At 38.3% G+C, this 20,655-nt stretch overlaps 1 protein-coding gene across 1 annotated transcript in view; it reads right to left on the bottom strand.

Moving 5' to 3' along the window:
• PRKD3 (protein kinase D3) overlaps nucleotides 1-20,655 on the bottom strand; it is a 78,892-nt gene that overhangs the window by 20,922 nt on the left and 37,315 nt on the right. The window contains exons 5-10 of the mRNA XM_077764262.1: nucleotides 16,614-16,806; nucleotides 10,657-10,734; nucleotides 6,830-7,013; nucleotides 5,270-5,393; nucleotides 3,570-3,647; nucleotides 2,267-2,543 (exon numbers count right to left, since the gene is read on the bottom strand). Coding sequence (XP_077620388.1) covers nucleotides 2,267-2,543; nucleotides 3,570-3,647; nucleotides 5,270-5,393; nucleotides 6,830-7,013; nucleotides 10,657-10,734; nucleotides 16,614-16,806 — 934 coding nt within the window. The remainder of the gene's footprint in view (nucleotides 1-2,266; nucleotides 2,544-3,569; nucleotides 3,648-5,269; nucleotides 5,394-6,829; nucleotides 7,014-10,656; nucleotides 10,735-16,613; nucleotides 16,807-20,655) is intronic.

The following is a 20,655-nucleotide window of genomic DNA, read 5'->3' as shown; positions in this document are numbered from 1 at the left end:
TACACCCAATTGTTAATAATGGTTTTCTGAAGGAGGAGGCATAGGACCAGGAATAAGGGGGTGTGTTACAAGTATATAGGAAGGACTTCTTCATCCTGTATTCTATATTGTTGTGAAGTTCAAATGTCTGTATTATTTTGGTGAGCAATGGAAGTAACTGACAAGAGAAAAGGGCAGCATGGAAAGTGAGTAAGAGACTAAGTCTCAAACATCTAGAATCTTGGAGACAACTCAAAGACAAATATCCTTTATAATCCCCAATATAAAAGTTAACAAGAAAATGTAAGCATACTATACATCAAAAATAAGTAACATGACTGTTAAAGCCTGCATTTAAAAATATTAATCAATCTTAAAATATTTTAATAATTAAAATATTAAATATCAATGAAACAAACAAAAAAGGCATAGCATCAACAATACTAAAGTGTCTAACACTTCGCTCCTCAGTTGTTCGTTTCCTAGTGTCAATGCAGATTGTTTCGAACGCCTCCACTGTCCAGCTCCACTTGGCTTTAATTTCTGTTGCTTCCCGGAACTTTACACCAGAAAAAGCGGCAGCAGCACAACAACACAATAACAGTACTACCAGTGCATCAGGAACTGTGCTAAGTGCATTATAGCATTTATTATTATTCGCACTTCCAATGAGAGACCATAGAGACCAAGGTCCTGTAGCCAGTGAGCGGCATGACTGTGTGTCATTCTCCAGCATCCTAACTCTTAACCCTTCTGCACTTCTGCTTTTAGAGACTCACAACCCGAGGGAGGAGGTCCATGGATGATGCTAGAGAAGGTTCCTACATCCAGTTACACATAAGATTTGTGATGCTCCCGTATTATTTTTTGGGGGAACAGGTCCATGGTGTTAATTAGGTTAACAGAGTTCTGTCTTAAATCCCCCAAAACTTTAGAAGCACTGTAAATATCCATTAATTCATCCTCTTAGAATCAGTATTAAACACCAAACATGTTCACAGTCATTATCTTCATCCGTTTGATCACACCTGTCTCCTTAACTAGAGTAACACTAGCCCTCTACCCTTCCCTTTTAGCTTTTCCTACCCTAACCTACTTGGGATCCAAGATCAAGGTCCAAATCAGGTTCCTCTACCATGAGGTCTCTGAGTCCTCTTCCTATCCATATCCGCATCCCCCAAGTAATGCATGACCCACTTTTGCACTCTACTGCTTTATGCTGCTACCTAACTACTTACTAATGTAGATCTGTCCTATCCCTTAATTTCTGTTTCTTTTATATTCTAGCTCAGAGCCCAGCCTAATGCCAAGAATAAGTGCACAAAATTATACAGTTGAACGGAAATAAATTACATGTAGGAACTGGTTGAAACCTATTTCAATTTAAATAAATTTGTCTAATGAACGATGTTTCCCCATAAATAACATAATTCCAATGGCATAAACATGACATTACATTATGGCTTTCACTTGATCCTTTATAAAATTTAGCTTTTATTTATTTTTAAAAATTTTTTAAATTATTTATTTCTGAGAGAGAGAGAGAGACAGCATGAGCAGGGGAGGGTCAGAGAGAGAGGGAGACACAGAATCTGAAACAGTCTCCATGCTCTGAGCCAGCTGTCAGCACAGAGCCCAATGTGGGGCTCGAGCCCACAAACCGTGAGATCATGACCTGAGCCGAAGTCGGATGCTTAACCAACTGAGCCACCCAACCGCCCCAAAATTTAGCTTTTATTTTATAAATTTTGTTGATGCAGAGAACATGTGTTTCAATAATTTTTTAAGTATTTCTGAATGTTTTAATTCGGTTAAAAGAAAAACAGCATTTCTGACTTAACAGACTTCACAAGTATGATGTGAACCGTAATACTCGATCACCTGTTTATATCACCATGAAGCTAAATACTAATACTAGTAATTTACTTTAATCCACTGAGAGTTCATGGAAACCAAAGACTGTTCTACTCTTTATGGGTTCTTTTTCCTTTAATGCTGACAACCCCACAAAGTAGGTACTACCACAGAGAGGTAAAGTCTTGCTTAAGGTCACATAACAGGTTGGCAGAGCCTGGATTTAACTGGAGGGAGACCGACTCTGGACCCTGCTCTGGGGATTGTGCGTAAAAACTGTAACTAACGTGAACTGTATCAAGGAATTAACTCGCAGTACTGGTTACCAACGATGAAGCTTAAAATGAGCATAGGAAATACATAAACACCACCACACCCACAAAGTGCTTAAGAACCAAAGGGGGAAAAAGCCATCAACAAACTTATTGCTTACTGTGATCTTTCCCTTGCCCCGGAGAAGTGCAAACACTTGCTTGAGGGGTAACAGGCATGAGAGCTTGGCGAATTGCTTTTTCCCAGCTCTGTGCTACATCAGCTCCAACGCCGGTGGCAGCAAGCACAGGATTGTGGGAGCTGTCCCCATTGTTCTCCCCAACAAAGTATACCATAGTATCAGTGATGATTTCAAAACAGTGTGGGTTGCTGCCTTGTGAAATGTTTGTGAAATCTTGTGGCGAAGATATGCGGAGAATTTCTGAAAGTGGAATTTCCTGAAGTAAAAAATTAAGCATTTAAAAGTATGAATACATCTTTGTTTTCATTTTCAAGCACATTAAACAATCAAAGGTACACACTACTAGTGAATGCGTGAAGATGAACACAAGTATGAGGTACACGGAGCATGCGGTCAAGTGTACGGTAAGACCTGTCTTGTGCGATCTGCACGCCCCGTGATACCAAGGGCAGAGTGTACCAAGCCAGCATTCCAGCCTGTGGCAGGTTGTCAGCGTGCAAGGAAGGAGAGGACTGGCCAGGGTGACTGCCACCGTATCTAACACTTGTCACCTTGCAGCTGTCACTGAACCAACTCAAAAACCCCTTCTCTGCTAGCTGCAGTCTGCAAGATACAGCCCTCAAAGAACAAAGCAGAAACAACAGCAAAAGGAGAATGCTGGCACAGGTTCTCCATTCAGGGGCTGCCCACAACTGTAACAACTCTTTATGGTTAGTCCACTCCCTAAGGCCAAAAAATCTACATAAAAAAACCCAACCAGCTCAAAGCAAGTCATCAGTTTCTGTTCTCCCTCTTAAGGATACAATCGCCACACTTAACAATTTTGTTTAGTGTTGGTCTGTGACAGGGCAAAGTGTGGAACTGTAAGATGACTGTACAAAGGAGAAGCAGCAGCATGTGGGAATTGGGGCTTGAGATCAAACAGAGCAGGGGAGAACATGGATACCACACCGGCCTCTTCTGGACACACAGTGATCATGAACAGCCCAATCTAAATCAGGTGTCCAGAAGGAAATCAGCAGCCACCTGACAGGCAGGCCAAAACCAAAGGAACTCACGACAGGAAAAAGCCACCTTTGGTAGCAGGGCTGCTGTAGGGGGTGAAATGAGGGTGGGGGAGAATGGTTTCAACGAGGAACTCAGCAGTGACTTATAAGTGATATTAGCCAGAGTCATAATAGATAGTATATACCAATATAATAACTAACAAATGTTACTTTAATATATCTAGAAAACATACAGTATTTTAATGTATATATATTTTTAAGTGTGGAATCTTTACCTTATAATACTTTGATCCAGATTCATTTTGAAATAATGTGAGACATTTGCTGTCCAGTCTCCAATAATGCCTCTTCCTCTATAAAACAAAGGGCATAAAACTGTGAGGTATGAAAATAATGATTCCTCCAAAGTACCTGTGCCTTTCTCTCCTTTTCATATGTTTGTATGTCTGAACAATTTTAAAATTCATGGGGGTCAAAATTCTGCCAGCAGAAAAAGGGTATGTAGTCACAAGCATACTCGAGTCTACTCTACCCCATGTAAGCAATGGTGGTAGGTTTCTGGGAATCCTTTTAGAGAACTTTATGCACGCACGTGCAAATACACATGTGGTATATGTGCACAGATATGTAGTTCATCTATAGGCTACATTTTTATTTTACCTACTGGCTTGCTGGGTCAAAAGACATGTACACATGTAACTCTGCTTGATAGTATTAATTATCCTACAGAAGATTTGACCTAAGTTATAGTTTTATCAGCAACGTGAGTGCCTATTTACTCTAACCTTCCCTAATGCAGTATGTCACTAAACTTTTTGATCTTTGCTATACTGATAAACAAAAAAAGGTAATTCAGTCAAATTTTAAGTTGTATGTTTTATTAAAAATGAGATCAAGCTCTTATCTTTAAGAGTCATTTGTATTTTCTTGCCTGTGAACTCTGTAGACACTGGGTGCCCATTCTTTGCTTTGTATTTTTTTTTTAATCAATTTGTTGGTATCCTTTACTTATCATGAAATGAATCCTTATCTAGAACGTGACTTCAGATTACTTTTTCCAGTCTGTCATTTGTCTTTGCTTTTGTTTTTTTTGGTAAAATGAAGACTTTAGCCATTTTAGGTTCACAGCCTAACTAAAGGGAAGGTACAGAGATTTCTCATACATCCCCTGCACCCATACAGCCAGAGCCTCCCCGGGATCGACATCCGTCTTCTGAGTGGTACATTCATTACCACTGATGAACGTGCATGGACATATCATGATCACAAAGTCCCTAATTTGTAAGAAACCACTGGTCTTCCAAAGTATCTATACCACTGCATCCCCACCAGCAATGAAGGAAAGTCTGTGTTGCCCTACATCCTTGCCATCATTCAGGGTTGCCGTGTTCCAGATTTTGGCCGTTCCGAAAAGAATGTACTGGTATCTCATTGTTATAATCTGCATCTCCCTGACGACTTATGATAGGGAACATCTTTTCATATGCCTATTTGCCATGTCTATAGATCTCTGGTGAGGTGTATGTTAAGGTCTTTGACTCATTTTTTAATTGGGTTGTTTATGTTCTTACTGTTGAGCTTTAAGAGTTCTTCGTATATTTTGGAGAAGAGTCTTTCGTCTGATGTCTCTCTTGCAAATACTTTCTCCTAGTCAGTGGTTGTCTTATTCTCTTGATACTGTCTTTGGCAGAGCAAGAGTTTACAATTATAATGAAGTCCCTCTTATAATTTCTTCCATGGATTTTTTGGATTGGAGGTTATATCCCCAGACCCCTTCTGACTCTCTACTGCTCTACTGGTTTGTAAAGATACTTGACCGTTCTGCCTTTTGATAACTCTTTACAAACGTAACCACAGTTCCAGTGTACTATAATGTCTTAATACATATCATATTCTCATTTTGATTTTAAAAACACACAAAATGAAGTACATAACAAACTTTTACTCCCACATCAAGGTATCTGCGACCACTGACCAGGGCATCCCTGCTGGTGTAATGGACCATCCAGCCTTCCTTCACCATCGTGCTGCTCTTCCTCTTCGTGTGCTTGATGGACTGCACAACCCTCATCAGTGGGATGTTACTGCTTGTTGACGGACTAAAATACATTTAACATTTATGATAAAATATTGGTAATTTGAACTTTAAAAAAATCCTATAAATACTGTAAGCTTAATTTTTTTCAAAATCTCTTAGAAAACAAAATAGGTTAAGAAAAAGAAAATGAATTAATCCTGTTGTGATGATACACAGTTGATTATAAAAGACTAAGACAATCCTGCAAGTCCTCATTATCTGTCATCAATATTTTTTGGAAGGTCACAACACAAAACAATGAACAGAGCAGAATCTTCCCCAGCGGGAAGATCTGTAGCCTGGAAGAGGGTCTCATTAGGGACTGCTGTTGAGAAAGCTTCTTTTGCCCTCGGCAGCACGAATAATCAGCAAATTCATAGCACAGTAAAAAACAAGTATACCTATACACAAAATCACATGGTTCAAATGTCAAATTCCATTTTTCATATTGTTGGCAAAACATATTTCTAGTAGAAGACACTGAAAGGAAAATGACTTATAGATACCAATTAAGAAAATAGAATAATGTACTGAGTCAAATCAGGTAATACTGAATCACGGGTCAGGAACAGCATAGCTGGAGGAAAAGAGCAACTGAGGGGGTATGTGTGAAAAATACATGGTTTTTCAATTTGAGTCTCAGTTAAATATTTTCCCTTAAATTATGAAGTATTCATGATCAGGAAGCTAGCTAAGTTCTCTTGATAGTCTCCAACCTGGGTAAACATTAAGTTTTCGTTCATAACGATAATGATAATACTAGCTGTAATCTAATGATAAGCCAAAATGAATAAATGAATGAATAAATGACTGAGTGAGCTGGATAAATGATCCATGTCACTAAGTACATCTTCGTTGTCAGTGAAGAACAAAACCTGCCAAAACATGCACATTTTATTACAGAGTAGTGTACCCTACAAAGCTGTATATACAAAAAATGTAATTTCTACAAACCTAAGGGGAAATTTATAAGTTTTATAATCCAATGGCATTTTGCAAAGTGCTAATAGTCTAATTGTGGAAAAATGAAAACTGCCCCCAGACTCGTCACCATCATCTCTGTGCAACATTCGCAGGTATATTATTCTCACTGGTGTCTCTAACATCTGATCATTTGCCTAAATGAAGAAGCTGGTTGCTTAACTGATAGTCCAGTTTTGGCCCCTTGCAGTGGCTGCTCCACAGCTAGATATTATGCCCAGACTGCATTTAAATAAAGCATTTTTCTCTTTAAGAAGACAAGGCTTCCTGTACCTTCCCAACTTGAGTACATGGCAAGAGTGGTATCATTTATTTCAGAAATACTATGGTGCATGTAAAAGAATTAGCAATACTTTAATTAGATTGTAAAGTACATTCCAGGCTCCATCTAAAGAAATGTGGCCTGTTCCTGCTTAATGAAGTGCCTGGACTAACATGCTTTTGGAAGCAGCTTGCAACACACACACATGCGTTAACCTGATTGTTTTCACGGCTTCCTCATCTCGCTCCACATCAAGGTCAGATGGGTCCAAGAAGAACATTTTATCTTCTGGAGGAGACGGTTCTTCAATGTCATCCAAGCCCCGGCTACCATCACTGTTCATGTCACTACTGTCAATATCCATTGGTATATCTGTATCTGTTCCCAGACTGGAAGGTTCTGGCAAAGTTTTAAATGAATTCAGAGTTTCATATTAATGGGAGACCAACACATCTAAATAGAAAAAGCATATTAAATGTGGAAAAAAAGATTTTAAAACTCTTACTGAAAATAGGAAAGTATCTTTATGATTCAGGATAAAGAGGTATTTAAGAAAGATATAAAATGCATACATGTTAAGGCAGAAAATTAATTAATTTGCTTAAGTGGAACTTAGGGGCGCCTGGGTGGCTCAGCCAGTTGAGCATCCAACTTCAGATCAGGTCATGATCTCACAGCTCATGAGTTTGAGCCCCGCGTTGGGCTCTTGTGCTGACAGCTCAGAGCCTGGAACCTGCTTTGGATTCTGTGTCTCCCTCCCTCTCTCTCTGCCCCTCCCCTGATTGTTCTGTCTCTCTCTCAAAAATAAATAAAAACATTAAATTTTTTAAAAAAATTAATTAGAATTTAAATTTCTATACGACAAAAGGATACTAGAAGTAAAGCAAAAACGTAGCCACCACCACCCCACATCGGGTTAACTGGTATTCCCTAAGAGTCCAGGGCAGTGTGCTGGGGAAGGATGGGGAGTGTGTCCCAAAAATGGTGCTACTCCAACTGGATGTCTACATGCAAACAGGTGAAACTGCACCTCTTTCGTAAGCCAAACACAAGAACTAACTTAAAGTGGATCACAGACCTAAATTTAAGAGTTAAATCTAGAAAACTCTTAGAAGAAAACACAGGAGTAAATCTTTGTGACTGTGGGTTATGCAAAGCCTTCCAGACAGAACACCAAAAATATAAGTGACAGAAGAAAAAATAAAGTGGACTTGATTACAATTAAAACCTTTTGTGCTGCAAAGGACACCCCAAAAAAGCAAAAAGACTGCCCAACAGAAGGGAAAAAAGTATTTACACATCATATATCAAATAAGGGACTTGTATCTCAAATATTTAAATCACTCTTAAGACGCAATAATAGGGGCGTGTGGGTAGCTCAGTCGGTTAAGTGTCCGACTTCGGCTCAGGTCATGATCTCACAGTTTGTGGGTTCGAGCCCCGCGTCAGGCTCTGTGCTGACAGCTCAGAGCCTGGAGCTGGTTTCAGATTCTGTGTCTCCTTCTCTCTCTGACCTTCCGCTGCTCACACTGTCTCTCTCAGAAATAAATAAAACATTAAAAAAAAAAAGACTCAATAATAATGATAATAATAATAGTAACAAAAAATAACCAGTTAAATGGCAAAGGACCAGAATAATAGATATTTCCCAAAGCAGGTATAAAAATAACCAACAGGTATGTGAAAAGATGTGCCTATCAATTAGCCATCCACGAGATGCAAATCAAAACCACAAAGAAGTATCACTTCATACTCAGTAGGATGATCTCAGCAACAATCCAAATGACAGACAGTAACAAGTGGTGGTGAGCTCAGAGAAACTAGAATCCTCATATGCTGCTAGTAAAGTGAGTGTAAGATGGTGCAGCTGCTTTGGAAAACAGTTTGGCAGCCCTCAAAATGTTAAAACATGGAGTTACCATATAACTCAACAATCCCACAACTAGTTATCTACCCAAGTGAAAGGAAAACATATGTCCACAGAAATTGTACTCAAAATGTTCAAAGCAGCATTATTCATAACAGTCCCAAAGTGGATACAGCTCAAACATCCACCAACTGACCGGTGAACAGATAAATAAAATGTGGTATCTTCATGCAGAGGAATGCTATTCATCAAGAAAGCAGAACGGAGTACTGATACGTGTTACAACACGGAGGAACCCTGAAAACATTAAGCTAGGGGAAAGAAACCAGTCACAAAAGACTACATATTATAGGATGTCATCTGTATGAAAAGCCCAGAATAAACAAACATACAGAGTTAGAAAATTGATTAGTGGTTGCCAGGGGCCAGGGGGGAAGAGTGAGGAGGGACTACTAATGTGTACGTGTATTCTTTTCAGGGTAATGAAAAACGTCCTAACACTGCACTGATGGCTGCCTAACTTTGTGAATAAACTAAATGGTAAAGAATGCAAATTTTCTCAAATTTGTCAGCGTAACTGACAAAGAATTATTAGGCAGGATTATCAACAACTCCGTGCAAATCAATAATAAACACAAAAATGAACAAAACATGTGAACAGATAATTTAGAGGGGAAAAAACCCTTAACAACCAGTAAACGTTTGATGTTCAAACTAATTAGTATATAGAGAAACCTACATAAAAACCAATATGAACAGTATTTCATATCCATTTGTCAAACAGTAGTAAAGCACAAAAATACATGCACTATAAGCCTGGAGGAAACCTTAATCTATAGAAAAGCTGCATTAATTTAGAGTAACCCAACTGAGAAAACCAATCATGTTCTGTCAATGGTGTTAAGCAAGCAATCATAAAAATCATGCCACAGGGGGGCCTGTGTGGGCCCAACTCTTGGTTTTGGCTCAAGTCATGATCTCATGGTTTGTGAGACTGAGCCCAAAGTTGGGCTCTGCACTGATAGTGTAGAGCCAGGTTGTGATTTTCTCTCTCTCTCTCTGCTTCTCCCCCACTCGCACTGTTTCTCTCAAAATAAACTTTAAAAAAAAAATGCCATAAAAGAAAACATTAAAATTTTAAGAAATTCAATTTCCATTCCTCATACTTTTAATTGTATGTACACAACGACTTACATTTAATTTTCACCAGTCATGTAAATGTTAAAGAAATATTATGCTTGGAATCATTACTCCTTCCTTCTAAAAAGGTAATCACTGGGACGCCTGGGTGGCTTAGTCGGTTAAGCGTCCGACTTTCGCTTGGGTCATGATCTCGCGGTTCGTGGGTTCGAGCCCCGCGTTTGGCTCTGTGCTGACTGCCAGCTCAGAGCCTGGAGCCTATTTCAGAGTCTGTGTCTCCCTCTCTCTCTGACCCTCCCCAGCTCACGCTGTCTCTCTCTCTCTCTACTAGAAATGAATTAAAAAAAAATATTAAAAAAAAATAAAAAAATAAAAAGGTAATCACTATAATTAATATGATCTTGAAAAGAGGGGGAAAAAAGCATATGAGGGAAAATGTTTAGCAAATGATTATTTGATGGAGAAAGGCAGTAAGGCAGCACAATGTGTCCCAGTAACTATGGACTAAGAAGCCAGATCACAGGAGTTCAAATCCCAACTCTATAAACTTCTGGTATTTCTTGAGCACGTTATTTAATGTCTTTGTGCCCAAGTTCACTCATCTGTAAATACATAACTCAAAGGGCTGTTGTTAGGTTTAAATGTCAATACACATAAAGAGTATAGAACTGTGCCTGGCGCACAGAAGCAGTCAGTAAGTATTAGAACTACAAACACCTCTAGGGACAAAAGCAGGGTGTTAAAAGAAGTATTTTATGTCTAAAGATAGAAGAGAATATGCAACACCATTGGCAATATTAGACTACAAATGGTAAGTGGCTATAGAAAAATGGGAAGGCATAAATGAAATGAAATAAGAAATGTACCTTTACTGATTATCTGTATTTTACTTGATTATTAAATTTTTTAAAAAGTCAAAGTTAAGAAACAAAGTAAACAAAATAAAATATGCAAACATAACCTTACACAAAGATAATACACAAAAGAACTGTGCCTTTTCTGATCTTTGAGGGAAATTAAGAAAGAGAATTTTACCTCCATTGAATGTGACTTCTCCAAGGCAGTCTCTTGGTACTTTTGATGCACAGCGTTTATGGCAGTTGAATTTACAATCTGAAATGAAATATTTGGTTTATTAATGTACGTAAGAAGCCAGGCAGTATCAGATATGCTTAGAGCCTTTTTAAAGTTTTCCTTTACTAAGAACTCAGGTCTTGGAATACAGGACTGGTTTCAAATTCTGATGCCACCTTTTAAAAGGTATTTTATTCCTCAGGGCTCAGTTTCCTTTTTTTTAACTACTTTTTTTAAAATTTTAATTTAAATTCCAGCTAGTTAACATAATGTAGTATTAGTTTCAGATATGCAATATAGTGATTCAACACTTCCATACGGCACCCAGTGCTCATCACAAGAACACTCCTTAATCTGCATCATCTATCTAACCTTTCCCCTACCAACCTCCTCTCTGGTAACCATCAGTTAAGATGTTTAACTCTACAATCTCTACAGTTAACAGTCTGTTTCTTGATTTGTTTCTTTTTTCCCCCTTTGCTCATCTGTTTTGTTTCTTAAATTCCACATATGAATGAAATCATATGGTATTTGTCTTTCTCTGACTTATTTTGCTTAGCAGAATTCTCTCTAGCCCCATCTACCAAGTGGCAAGANTATATATATATAATAATATACATAATATGAATATATTATATATTATATTAATATATTATATATAATATAAATTACATATTAATTTATATAATATTATATCTATATCCCACATCTTCTGTATCCATTCATCAATCTGTTGATAATGGCTGTTTCCATAATTTGGCTATCATAGATAATGCTATTATAAACACAAGGGTGCATGTATCTCTCTGAATTAGTGCTTTTGTATTCTGGGGGTAAATACTTTCTGGTGGGATTGCTGGATCATAGGGTAGCTCTATTTTTAACTTTTTTAAGTTTATTTCTGAGACAGAAAGAGAGCATGAATGGGAAAGGGGCAGAGACAGAGGGAAAGAGAATCTCAAGCAGGCTCTGTGCCATCAGCACAGAGCTCGACATGGGGCTCGATCTCACAGTTCGTAGGATCATAACCTGAGCTGAAATCAAAAGTTGGGACACTTAACCAACTGAGCCACTCAGCTGCCCCTATTTTTTTTTTTTAATAGTTTATTGTCAAATTAGTTTCCACATAACACTCAGTGCTCATCCCCACAAGTGTCCTCCTCCATGCCCATCCCCCCCTCCCCCCACATCCATCAGTCCTCAGTTTTTGTCAGCATTCAAGAGTCTCTCATGGATGGACCTTGAGGGTGTTATGCTCAGCTGCCCCTATTTTTAACCTTCTGAGGTATCTCCATACTGTTCTCCAGAGTAGGTGAACCAGTTTGCATTCCCACCAACAGTACAAAAGGGGTCCCCTCTCACCACATCCTCTTGAAAACTTGTTGTTTCTTGTGTTGTTGATTTTAGCTATTCTAACAGGTATGAGGTGATATATTACTATAGTTTTGATTTGTATTTCCCTGATGATAAGTGATGTTGAGCATCTTTTCATGTGCCTGTTGAGCATCTGTAGGTCTTCTTTGGAAAAATGTCTATTCACATCTTCTGCCCATTTTTAATTGGCTTACTCATTTTTTGGTTGTTGAGTTGCATAAGCTTTTTTATATATTTTGGGTACTAATCCTTTATGAGACAGGTCATTTGTAAATATCTTCTCCCATTCATAGGTTTCTGCCTTTCAGTTTTGTTGTTTCCTTTGCTGTGCAGTAGCTTTTTATTTTGATGTAGTCCCAATAGTTTATTTTTGCTTCTGTTTCCCTTGCATTAGGAGACCTATCTAGAAAAAAAGTTGTTATGGCCGATGTCAGAGAAGTTACTGCCTGTGCTTTCTTCGAGGACTTTTATGATTTCAGTTCTCACATTTAGGTCTTTAATCAACTTTGAGTTTATTTTTGTATATGGTGAAAGAGAATGGTCCAGTTTCATTCTTTTGCATGTTGCTGTCCAGTTTTCCCAACACCATTTGTTAAAGAGACTGTCTTTTTCCCATTGGATATTCTTTTCTACTCTGTGGAAGATTAACTAACCATGGAGTTGTGGGTTCACTTCAGGGTTTGCCATTCTGTTCTACTGATATATGACCACTAATTGGCAGGAGAGGAAAATGGCGCCAGTTCCTTTGTTTCCAGAGTGGGCTCTTTGTGAACTCTGCTTCTCAGGGGCATGCTCCCAGAAGAGCAAATAATCCCCCCACTGTGTGCCCTAGGCAGTCTTCAGATTGTTTCCACACTGTCTATCCCCAAGTTGTTAGCCTGTCTTGTCTCCAAGAGCAGCCCCAATACCTCTAGACTCTCCCAGAATCCAGTCCGAGGATACTTGAAACTTAAGGCTTCAATCTCTGCTGACTACAAGAACTCAAGAAAGTCAGCCCCTCTTGCTTTCCAAGCCAGTGGATGGGGAACATTCTCCTTGTGCATTCCCTTGTGTTCCTCTCTCCCATCCTTCTCTGTAGCCATGGCTCCCTCTCCTCTACATCAGCCAAGATCCATTTCTTCCCTAAACCACATCCCATACTTCCTACCTTCTTCATTGTGGCTTCTTTACTAGCTTTAGTTGTAGTTTGTTCTGCCAGTCTTCAGGTGGATTTTGGGGGTATTTAGGATGCTTTGATAATTATCTAGTTGTATTTGTGGGATGACTCCTACTTTGCTGCCATCTTCCCCAATTCTACTAGGGCTCAGTTTCTTTATCTGTAAAATGAAGCTAATACTATTCATATAACCATTGTCAAAATGTTGCTGGCAGCTCCATGTTTCCTTCCCTTAACTCATACTCATCTTTCCATGTTCCTCTTGACAGTTTCTCAGGCTGACTACTTTCCAACATATGGCAAGCACTTACTTTCAGTTACTAATTATTAGGACCTGGGTGCATATGTAGGGGAGACTGAGATTCTACAAGCTTTTATTAGGAATTAGTAAGGGCTTTCCTATACAGCCTTATAAGGAAGAACTGAGCTTCTCATGTACAACGTCTCCCACCTTTATGTGTAGCTCTCTTCAGCCTGCAAGGACATCACAGTTGATAGCACTTGCAGATTAGTGTCAGGCACAAGCTATTCAATACTACAAGTAACACAGTGGTTCTCAAACTGTGGTCCCTAGACCAGAAGAATCAGCATTATAAAGAACTTGTTAGAAATGCAAATTCCTGGGACCCACTCCAAACCTATTACAACAGCAGCTCTGGGAGTGGGGCTGAGAAATGTGTTTTAAAAATATTTTTTAGGTGACCCCAAAATTGAGACCCTCTGCTATAACTACTGTCTACTATGCCCTTCCAACTTGGAATTACATCTCCCAACGATATCTGGATGAAAATAATTTCAAGTCCTGACTTAGAATGATTTTGTAACCCTGTGATTCAGGAAAACTCTGGGTATCACACCAATGGCATAAGATAAAGGTTTATTATAAGAAAAAGTCCCATGATTAATAATTTGGTGGGTGACACAACTTGTATTAAATAACACTGTCTTTTTTAATTAAAGGCCCTAGAAAAATTCATATATGGTATTAATATCTTCTATATATCTTAAATAATTAATTTGCTTTTTATCTCATGAGGTTTGCAGATTTTAACAGTAACAAGATTTCCATTTTCCTTTTGAAATGAGCCGAATTTGTGGCCTGCCTACAGCAAGTACATAGGTTCTAATGGCAGGAATTTTTATTTCTCTGTGCTCCTACTCATGTTCTTATTAACTTGTTCATGTTCTCTTATATTTTATGTATACTTTCAAGCTGTCTTGAAGTTTTAATGTAACAAGGAGAAAACAAACAGGTGATGGGGTGCCTGGGTGGCTCAGTTGGTTAAACGTCATACATCAGCTCAGGTCATGGTCTCCGTTTGTGGGTTGGAGCCCCCACACTGGGCTCTGCGCTGGCAGTGTGGAGCCTGCTTGGGATTCTTTCTCTGCCCCTCCCCTGCTATCTCTCTCTCAAAATAAATAAATAAACTTAAAAAATTTTTTTTAAACAACAACAAAAAAACAGGTGAATGAATGAATAGCTGCTCTTGGAACATGTATTTTCTCAAATGATCCAGTTAACTGTTTTAACTAAATTACTTTTTTCTTTCTTAGATTGACAAGTGAATGAAAATGACTGTTTTACTTTTTAAGTATCTTAATTCATATCATAAAAATAAAGAAATCACTGGAGCACCTGGATGGCTCACTTGGTCTGGAGTTTAATTTTGGCTCAGTTCATGATATCCCAGTTCGTGGGTTCGGGCCCCACATCGGGCTCTGTGCTGACAGCTCAGAGCCTGGAGCCTGCTTCGGATTCTGTGTCTCCCTCTCTCTATGCCCCTCCCCTGCTCATGCTCTGTCTCTCTCAAAATAAACAAACATTAAAAAATTTTAAAAAAAAGAGAAATCACTGAAATAAGCAATTGTTTTTGATAATGAGCTTAGCTATAAAGAAATATATATATTTCTGAACCAATACACACTACTTCCTAAATCAATATAAGCACAAAACATTATACTTTTAGAGCTCTAAGGAATTAAATCAATAACCCAATGGCAGAGTTAGTTGGTTTTATTTCGAACTTTATCAATCTACATAGTTATGTTAGTATCGTGCTGCTCTGCATATGGTTTTCGAATGTGTCTGTTCTGTTCTGCAGAGCAGCACTACTTACAACCTTCTCTAAGACTATCTGTTGGTTAGAATTTGCACATCTGTTAGTAATGTTCTTTCCCAAAACATTCCTCAGTGGCTGCTTGCCAATACACTTTAGTGTTGATATTTTAAAGTATTAATTTATATATTAACTCATTTTCAAAAGTAAGCTGTTGAAATAAAATTTCAACATTTAATTAGGCCTGCCTGATAGTTATTAAATACCTGGCAACAAACGTACAACCTGTCCTCTGATGTTCTCCCACGTTGCCATATTTTGCCAAGAAAAGTTTTCTTATCTACTTAAGTCAAATTTCTATACAATCATTTTATTCTGTATTGTAAATAGGATTTATTGTTGCAAAGGCCCAACTCTAATGTTTTATTTATATAAAACTAGATAATTCAATTCCACATCTACTTGTATTCTATAAAAAGTATGTTACCAAGAATCATTAAAATAATCACATAAGAAATAAGTACATAAAATTATAGACAGGCTACTTACACCCCATCCTGGCTCAATAATTAATAACACATTTTAAACTCTGTTTTGGCTTTCACTATATTATACAGCATTGTTGTGAAGGAGATATGAGACAAAAAGTTAAAATCATCTTTAAAAAGCATAAAAAATAACATGGCTGTAGGAAAAATATATTCCATTATTCTATTAAAAATCCAGATCAATAAGAGATGTTTCTAGAATACTATGATAGTGTTCTGGGTTAGTATCCAAATATGGATAATCCCTATCACAATGCCAGTGGCTTCTACCTATATTCTTCCTATTTCAGTATGATTATTCCCTGGAATAACAGTTTTGGTACAGCTCTCCTAGCTACAACATTATAAACAAAAACAATAGAATTCTTGTAATATAAATGTGTATGTGTGTGAATACTTAAGGGAAAGAGGAAAGCATTACTCTATATTTTCGGTAGCTTTTGGCTCTGGAATCAGAAAGACTTCAGCTCAAAGACCTGCTCACCTGCTTACTGACTTTCCCATACTGGCAGCTATGGAGCAGCCATACCTTACGGATCCCAAGTCTAGCTTTTCTGTTCACGTTCTAACTTTTCTGTATTGTAACTCCTGGTACGGAGTTATACTGCGGAGAGCAGTAGTTGTGGATAAATATGAATGTGTGTGAACGCGTGTATTTTTTTCTTTTTTAAATTAACAATGAAACCAATGTGTTTGCCTAATGCTTCTGAAATATAAATATTTTGAACCAAATTTGCTAACAAAAACTTATGAATTTTATTTACGAAAAACATCCAATCCTACCTTTACACTGCATTCCTTGGCGAAAGAGGCCTTTCAGTAACCGCTTACAGTACTGACATATCGTGGGTCGGGTGTAAGAGTGAACAGCAAAGGTGTGTGGAACTTTTACTCTGCACATCACCATCTTTTCCATCCAAATCGGGCGACCACTCCAAGAAGGAATTCTCTTACTTGGTTCTTGGTGAACATGTGACTAAAACATAAGTAATTTCCATAAGTATAAGTCAATATTAAAAACAAAGTATTAAAAGCAGGACTTGACCATGGGAGTCATTTATTTTGAACACTAAAGCCAAAAATCTAAAAATGTGCATCTCAGCAGTTTCCTCTGGAGGCTTAGCTTACCATCCCTTGAATGTGAACAGTGTAGATTTTTTTGCTTTTATTCCCCCCCCAAAAAAAAAAAAAAAAAAAAATTTTCATCCTTACATATGTATATTCACTGATGAACCACTATTTGCCAGGCATATATAAATAAATATATAATTTTACAAATAAAAGAACAAAAGTCTTAAAATGAATTTATGACATGTTTAAGCCCCTTGAAAAACCTTACCAAGAAATGAATCACAGGAAAAATAAATTCAGAAAATGTTACTGTTGCTCAAGTTGAATTACTGAACACAATGTCTAAAAATAGCTTGAAATAAGTCTTGGTTTTTCAAATGCATTTTTACAAATGCTAAAATATGTTTGTTAAAAACTTAAGTCTAATGATGATGACATAAAAAATGGCAGACACAAAATTAGCTAAAACAACTCTACCCTCAGTACAGATGCTTTAGGAAGTCCCTTGATATTTTAAGTATTTTCTAGTTATTTGGGCTTTACTCCCCCAGAGGAGCAAAGAGGAAAATTAAAGGTATTGATTAAAAGTTTTTGTGTAATCTGAAAGAGAACTAGATTTCTGTAACTATGGTCCTTTCTGTATGTACAAAGGAAACAATCAAGTTAAATTATAGGCCAGCTGAATACGGCTCATTCCATTCATTCGGCATTCACTTATCATTATACTACAGGCCAGACCCGATGCGGTATATCGCAGAAACAAAAATGAATAAAGTACAGTCCATGTTCTAAGCACAAAATGCCTATCATCTAGACATATTACAGATTTTACTGGAGCTGCCTGCACCTTCACTGCCAGAACAGAAGTCCTGAGATGTTTCGTGTGCCTTCCATAACTTGTAATGTCTACAACTCAGAGAAGTGGAATCATTTGATATGGATATGTTCAACCAATAAAAACAAAAGAAGCCAGAAGAAACCAAGAGAAAGAGAATTGTATGAAAGAAATGAAGGGAGGAAGAAAAAAAAGACTTTTTGGAAGAAAGCAGGAAGAAGGAAAAGAAAAAGAAAAGGGCATACAAGTGGAGGAGAACATTACAGAAAGAACAAAAAACGGTCTCTGATGGACAGCCGTTCACTAATGGATAGCCACATATGTCCTAAAGCATATTAGGAAGCAGTTTAAGAAAAGTTACAGAAGAATGTTAAAACCCAAGCCAAACTTGCCGGCTTCAGCTCTCAGATCTCACGCTCTAGCCTGGCTCTACCCTTCCACCATGAAGCTCGGTACTAAGCTCCACGGCGATCCTGCAGAGCTAGTAAGGAAGCCAGCGAGAACTAGAAACAGATGTTGTCGGCTTTTGTCCCCCCGCTGGCTCCCTAGTCTAGTAGTGATTCAACACTCTGCTCTTCTTGCTCCTGCTTTCAGTTTGTCTCAAGTTTAAAACACACAAGATGGAGTAAGATGGACTTTGCCAGCCACCATCCAATATGTAGGACACCCCTGGCGAGGAAGAACTGTCCTAACAAATGCCTTCATGTGGCAATGGCCAGCCAGTGACTGACTGCCTTTTGTCAGGCCCCCTGGGACTGGGTACAGGGACATGGTACCAAGCATGTGTGCAAGTAGCTACCCAGGAGACTGTGGTCACAGCAGCCACCTCGTTTTTCATGTTTAGGGCAAATAGTTATTAATTTTAAATATAAAAACACAGGCTCAAAGGGATTGATATTACTTAAGTGCAAGTATTATAATCAAGACTTAGCCCTAGGTCTTATGGGTTTTTTTTTTTTTTTTTTTTTTGAGAGAGAAAACATGTACATGGGAGGGGGAAGGGCACAGAGAAAGGGGGTGGGGAGAATCTCAAGCAGGCTCCACGCACAGCATGGAGCTGGACATAAGGCTCAATGTTAAGACAGTGAGATCATGACCTAAGCCAAAATCAAGAGTTGGACACTTAACTGCCTGAGCCCCCGCCACCCAGGCAGGTGCCCCTAGCCCCTTTCTACACGAAAGTCCAGTGATTCTCAATCTTTTTCCCATCACAAACACACCTAAGCATAAGCTACAATCTCATCAGGGACCATGGTTTACCACTCTCTTGAGTGAGGAAGGCAGGAAAAGTATGGAAGACTGAACCAGAATTTGGAGGAAGGAGGATACTGGTAAAATTACCTGTGGAGCATTTGGTGAAAATGAGACCACTAACACTAGAGAAACTAGAGTTGAGTGTAAGTTCTCTTACCTTGATTTAATAGCCCCTCTTTACAAACTACTAAAATTCTTATTTATTAATGTGTAGCCAGAAATTCTCTAAAAGTAATCCAATTATTTCCACAGCCTGGGTTTTAACTATTATCTGAAGTGAACATTTGCTTACAAACACTGTCTAACAATGTTGCCAACTCTCAGTCAGATGTAATAAGGGCAATAAAAGCATTTAAAGGGGGACATTCCATAATTATGTATATTTATTTGACTTTGGAATATTATTCAGTAAAAAAATACCTCCACTTTTATGCATACACTTAACTCCAACAGTTTCTACCTTGATTCTGACCTGTCCTAGCCCCTCAGGCATTTGCCCAAATGTACTGTAAGGAATATTCCTCCTTCTTATCTCCAAAGAGCCATCATTCAGTTCTGGTCTCTCGAGTCTTAGTGGTCCTGTTGTAACCAAGCTCAGTGGTCAGCCTGTTTTCTTCTGCTCCTTGTCTCCTTACTTGCTTCCCTTTAGACTGACTCCAGACACTGTAACAGAAACTGTCTTCTTACAAGTAAACAATGACAACCTCAGAGTCAGAAGTTTCTATTCCCCACTGGCCTTTTTTCAAGCTTATCTCAGTGGTCAGTGAAGTTTAATATCTTGACTACTCAGAAACTTTTCTTCCTCACACCGTATCTATGAACTCAGGATAAGAGCCGCTACGCCTTCCAGGCCTGTGGTGAGGATTCCATGAGAAAAGACAGTAAAGCATCCAGCACGAAGCCTGGAAGCCTGGCAGGTGGAACTTAGGAGGCTTTCACCGGGCAGGGCAGCCATTCGGAGACAGTTCTTCTATAACCTTGGTTCAGACTGAAGGCTGCCCTCAGCTCCTCATTGTTATCTCCTGTATTCCTTTTCCCTTACCCAGAAGTTATTTTATTGGTTGAATGTCAAACCACTTTTCAAACCTGTCTAACGATGTGTACATAATTCTACCTTAATATCATGGTGTCCCCAAGGAATTTATGACCTGTTTAGAGAAGACAAGGCTCATGTCTTTGTGTGCCCTTCCATGCCCAGCACAATATGTTATACTCAGTAGGTATTCCGTGATGTAAGAACGAGTGAATGAATGAGCCCTGTGATCCTCACAATATTCCAGTGAGATATTTCAGTAGATCTGTACATATTGAGACAGTTGAGACTTACAATGGTCAAGTAGTAACTTGACTCAAGTCACAGAGCAAATTGGTAAGCAACATTGGAATTAAATCCAGATTTGATCATTTTTAGATTAGCGATTTTTCCTAATATATTGTACCCTTGAAGAGTAAAATAGATCAGGAGAGAAAGAAGTAATTCCCTTGTTCATTTGATAGTACTTCAAGTGTCTCCCATAAATTAATGGCAAAATCAAGCCTCTGGCCTATTGGCTAGATATCTTAGTCACAAGATTTTGCGATCCTGAGGCACCTTAGAATAAAAGCTTCTGAAGGTCTTTCACAAAAATCCCATATTTCCATGTTGCTGAGCACTAATATGAGAAG

Source organism: Crocuta crocuta, unplaced genomic scaffold (genome assembly GCF_008692635.1).
Source record: "Crocuta crocuta isolate KB4526 unplaced genomic scaffold, BGI_CrCroc_1.0 scaffold164, whole genome shotgun sequence".
Lineage (NCBI taxonomy): Eukaryota > Metazoa > Chordata > Mammalia > Carnivora > Hyaenidae > Crocuta > Crocuta crocuta.
This window is presented reverse-complemented; position numbering and strand designations above follow the sequence as displayed.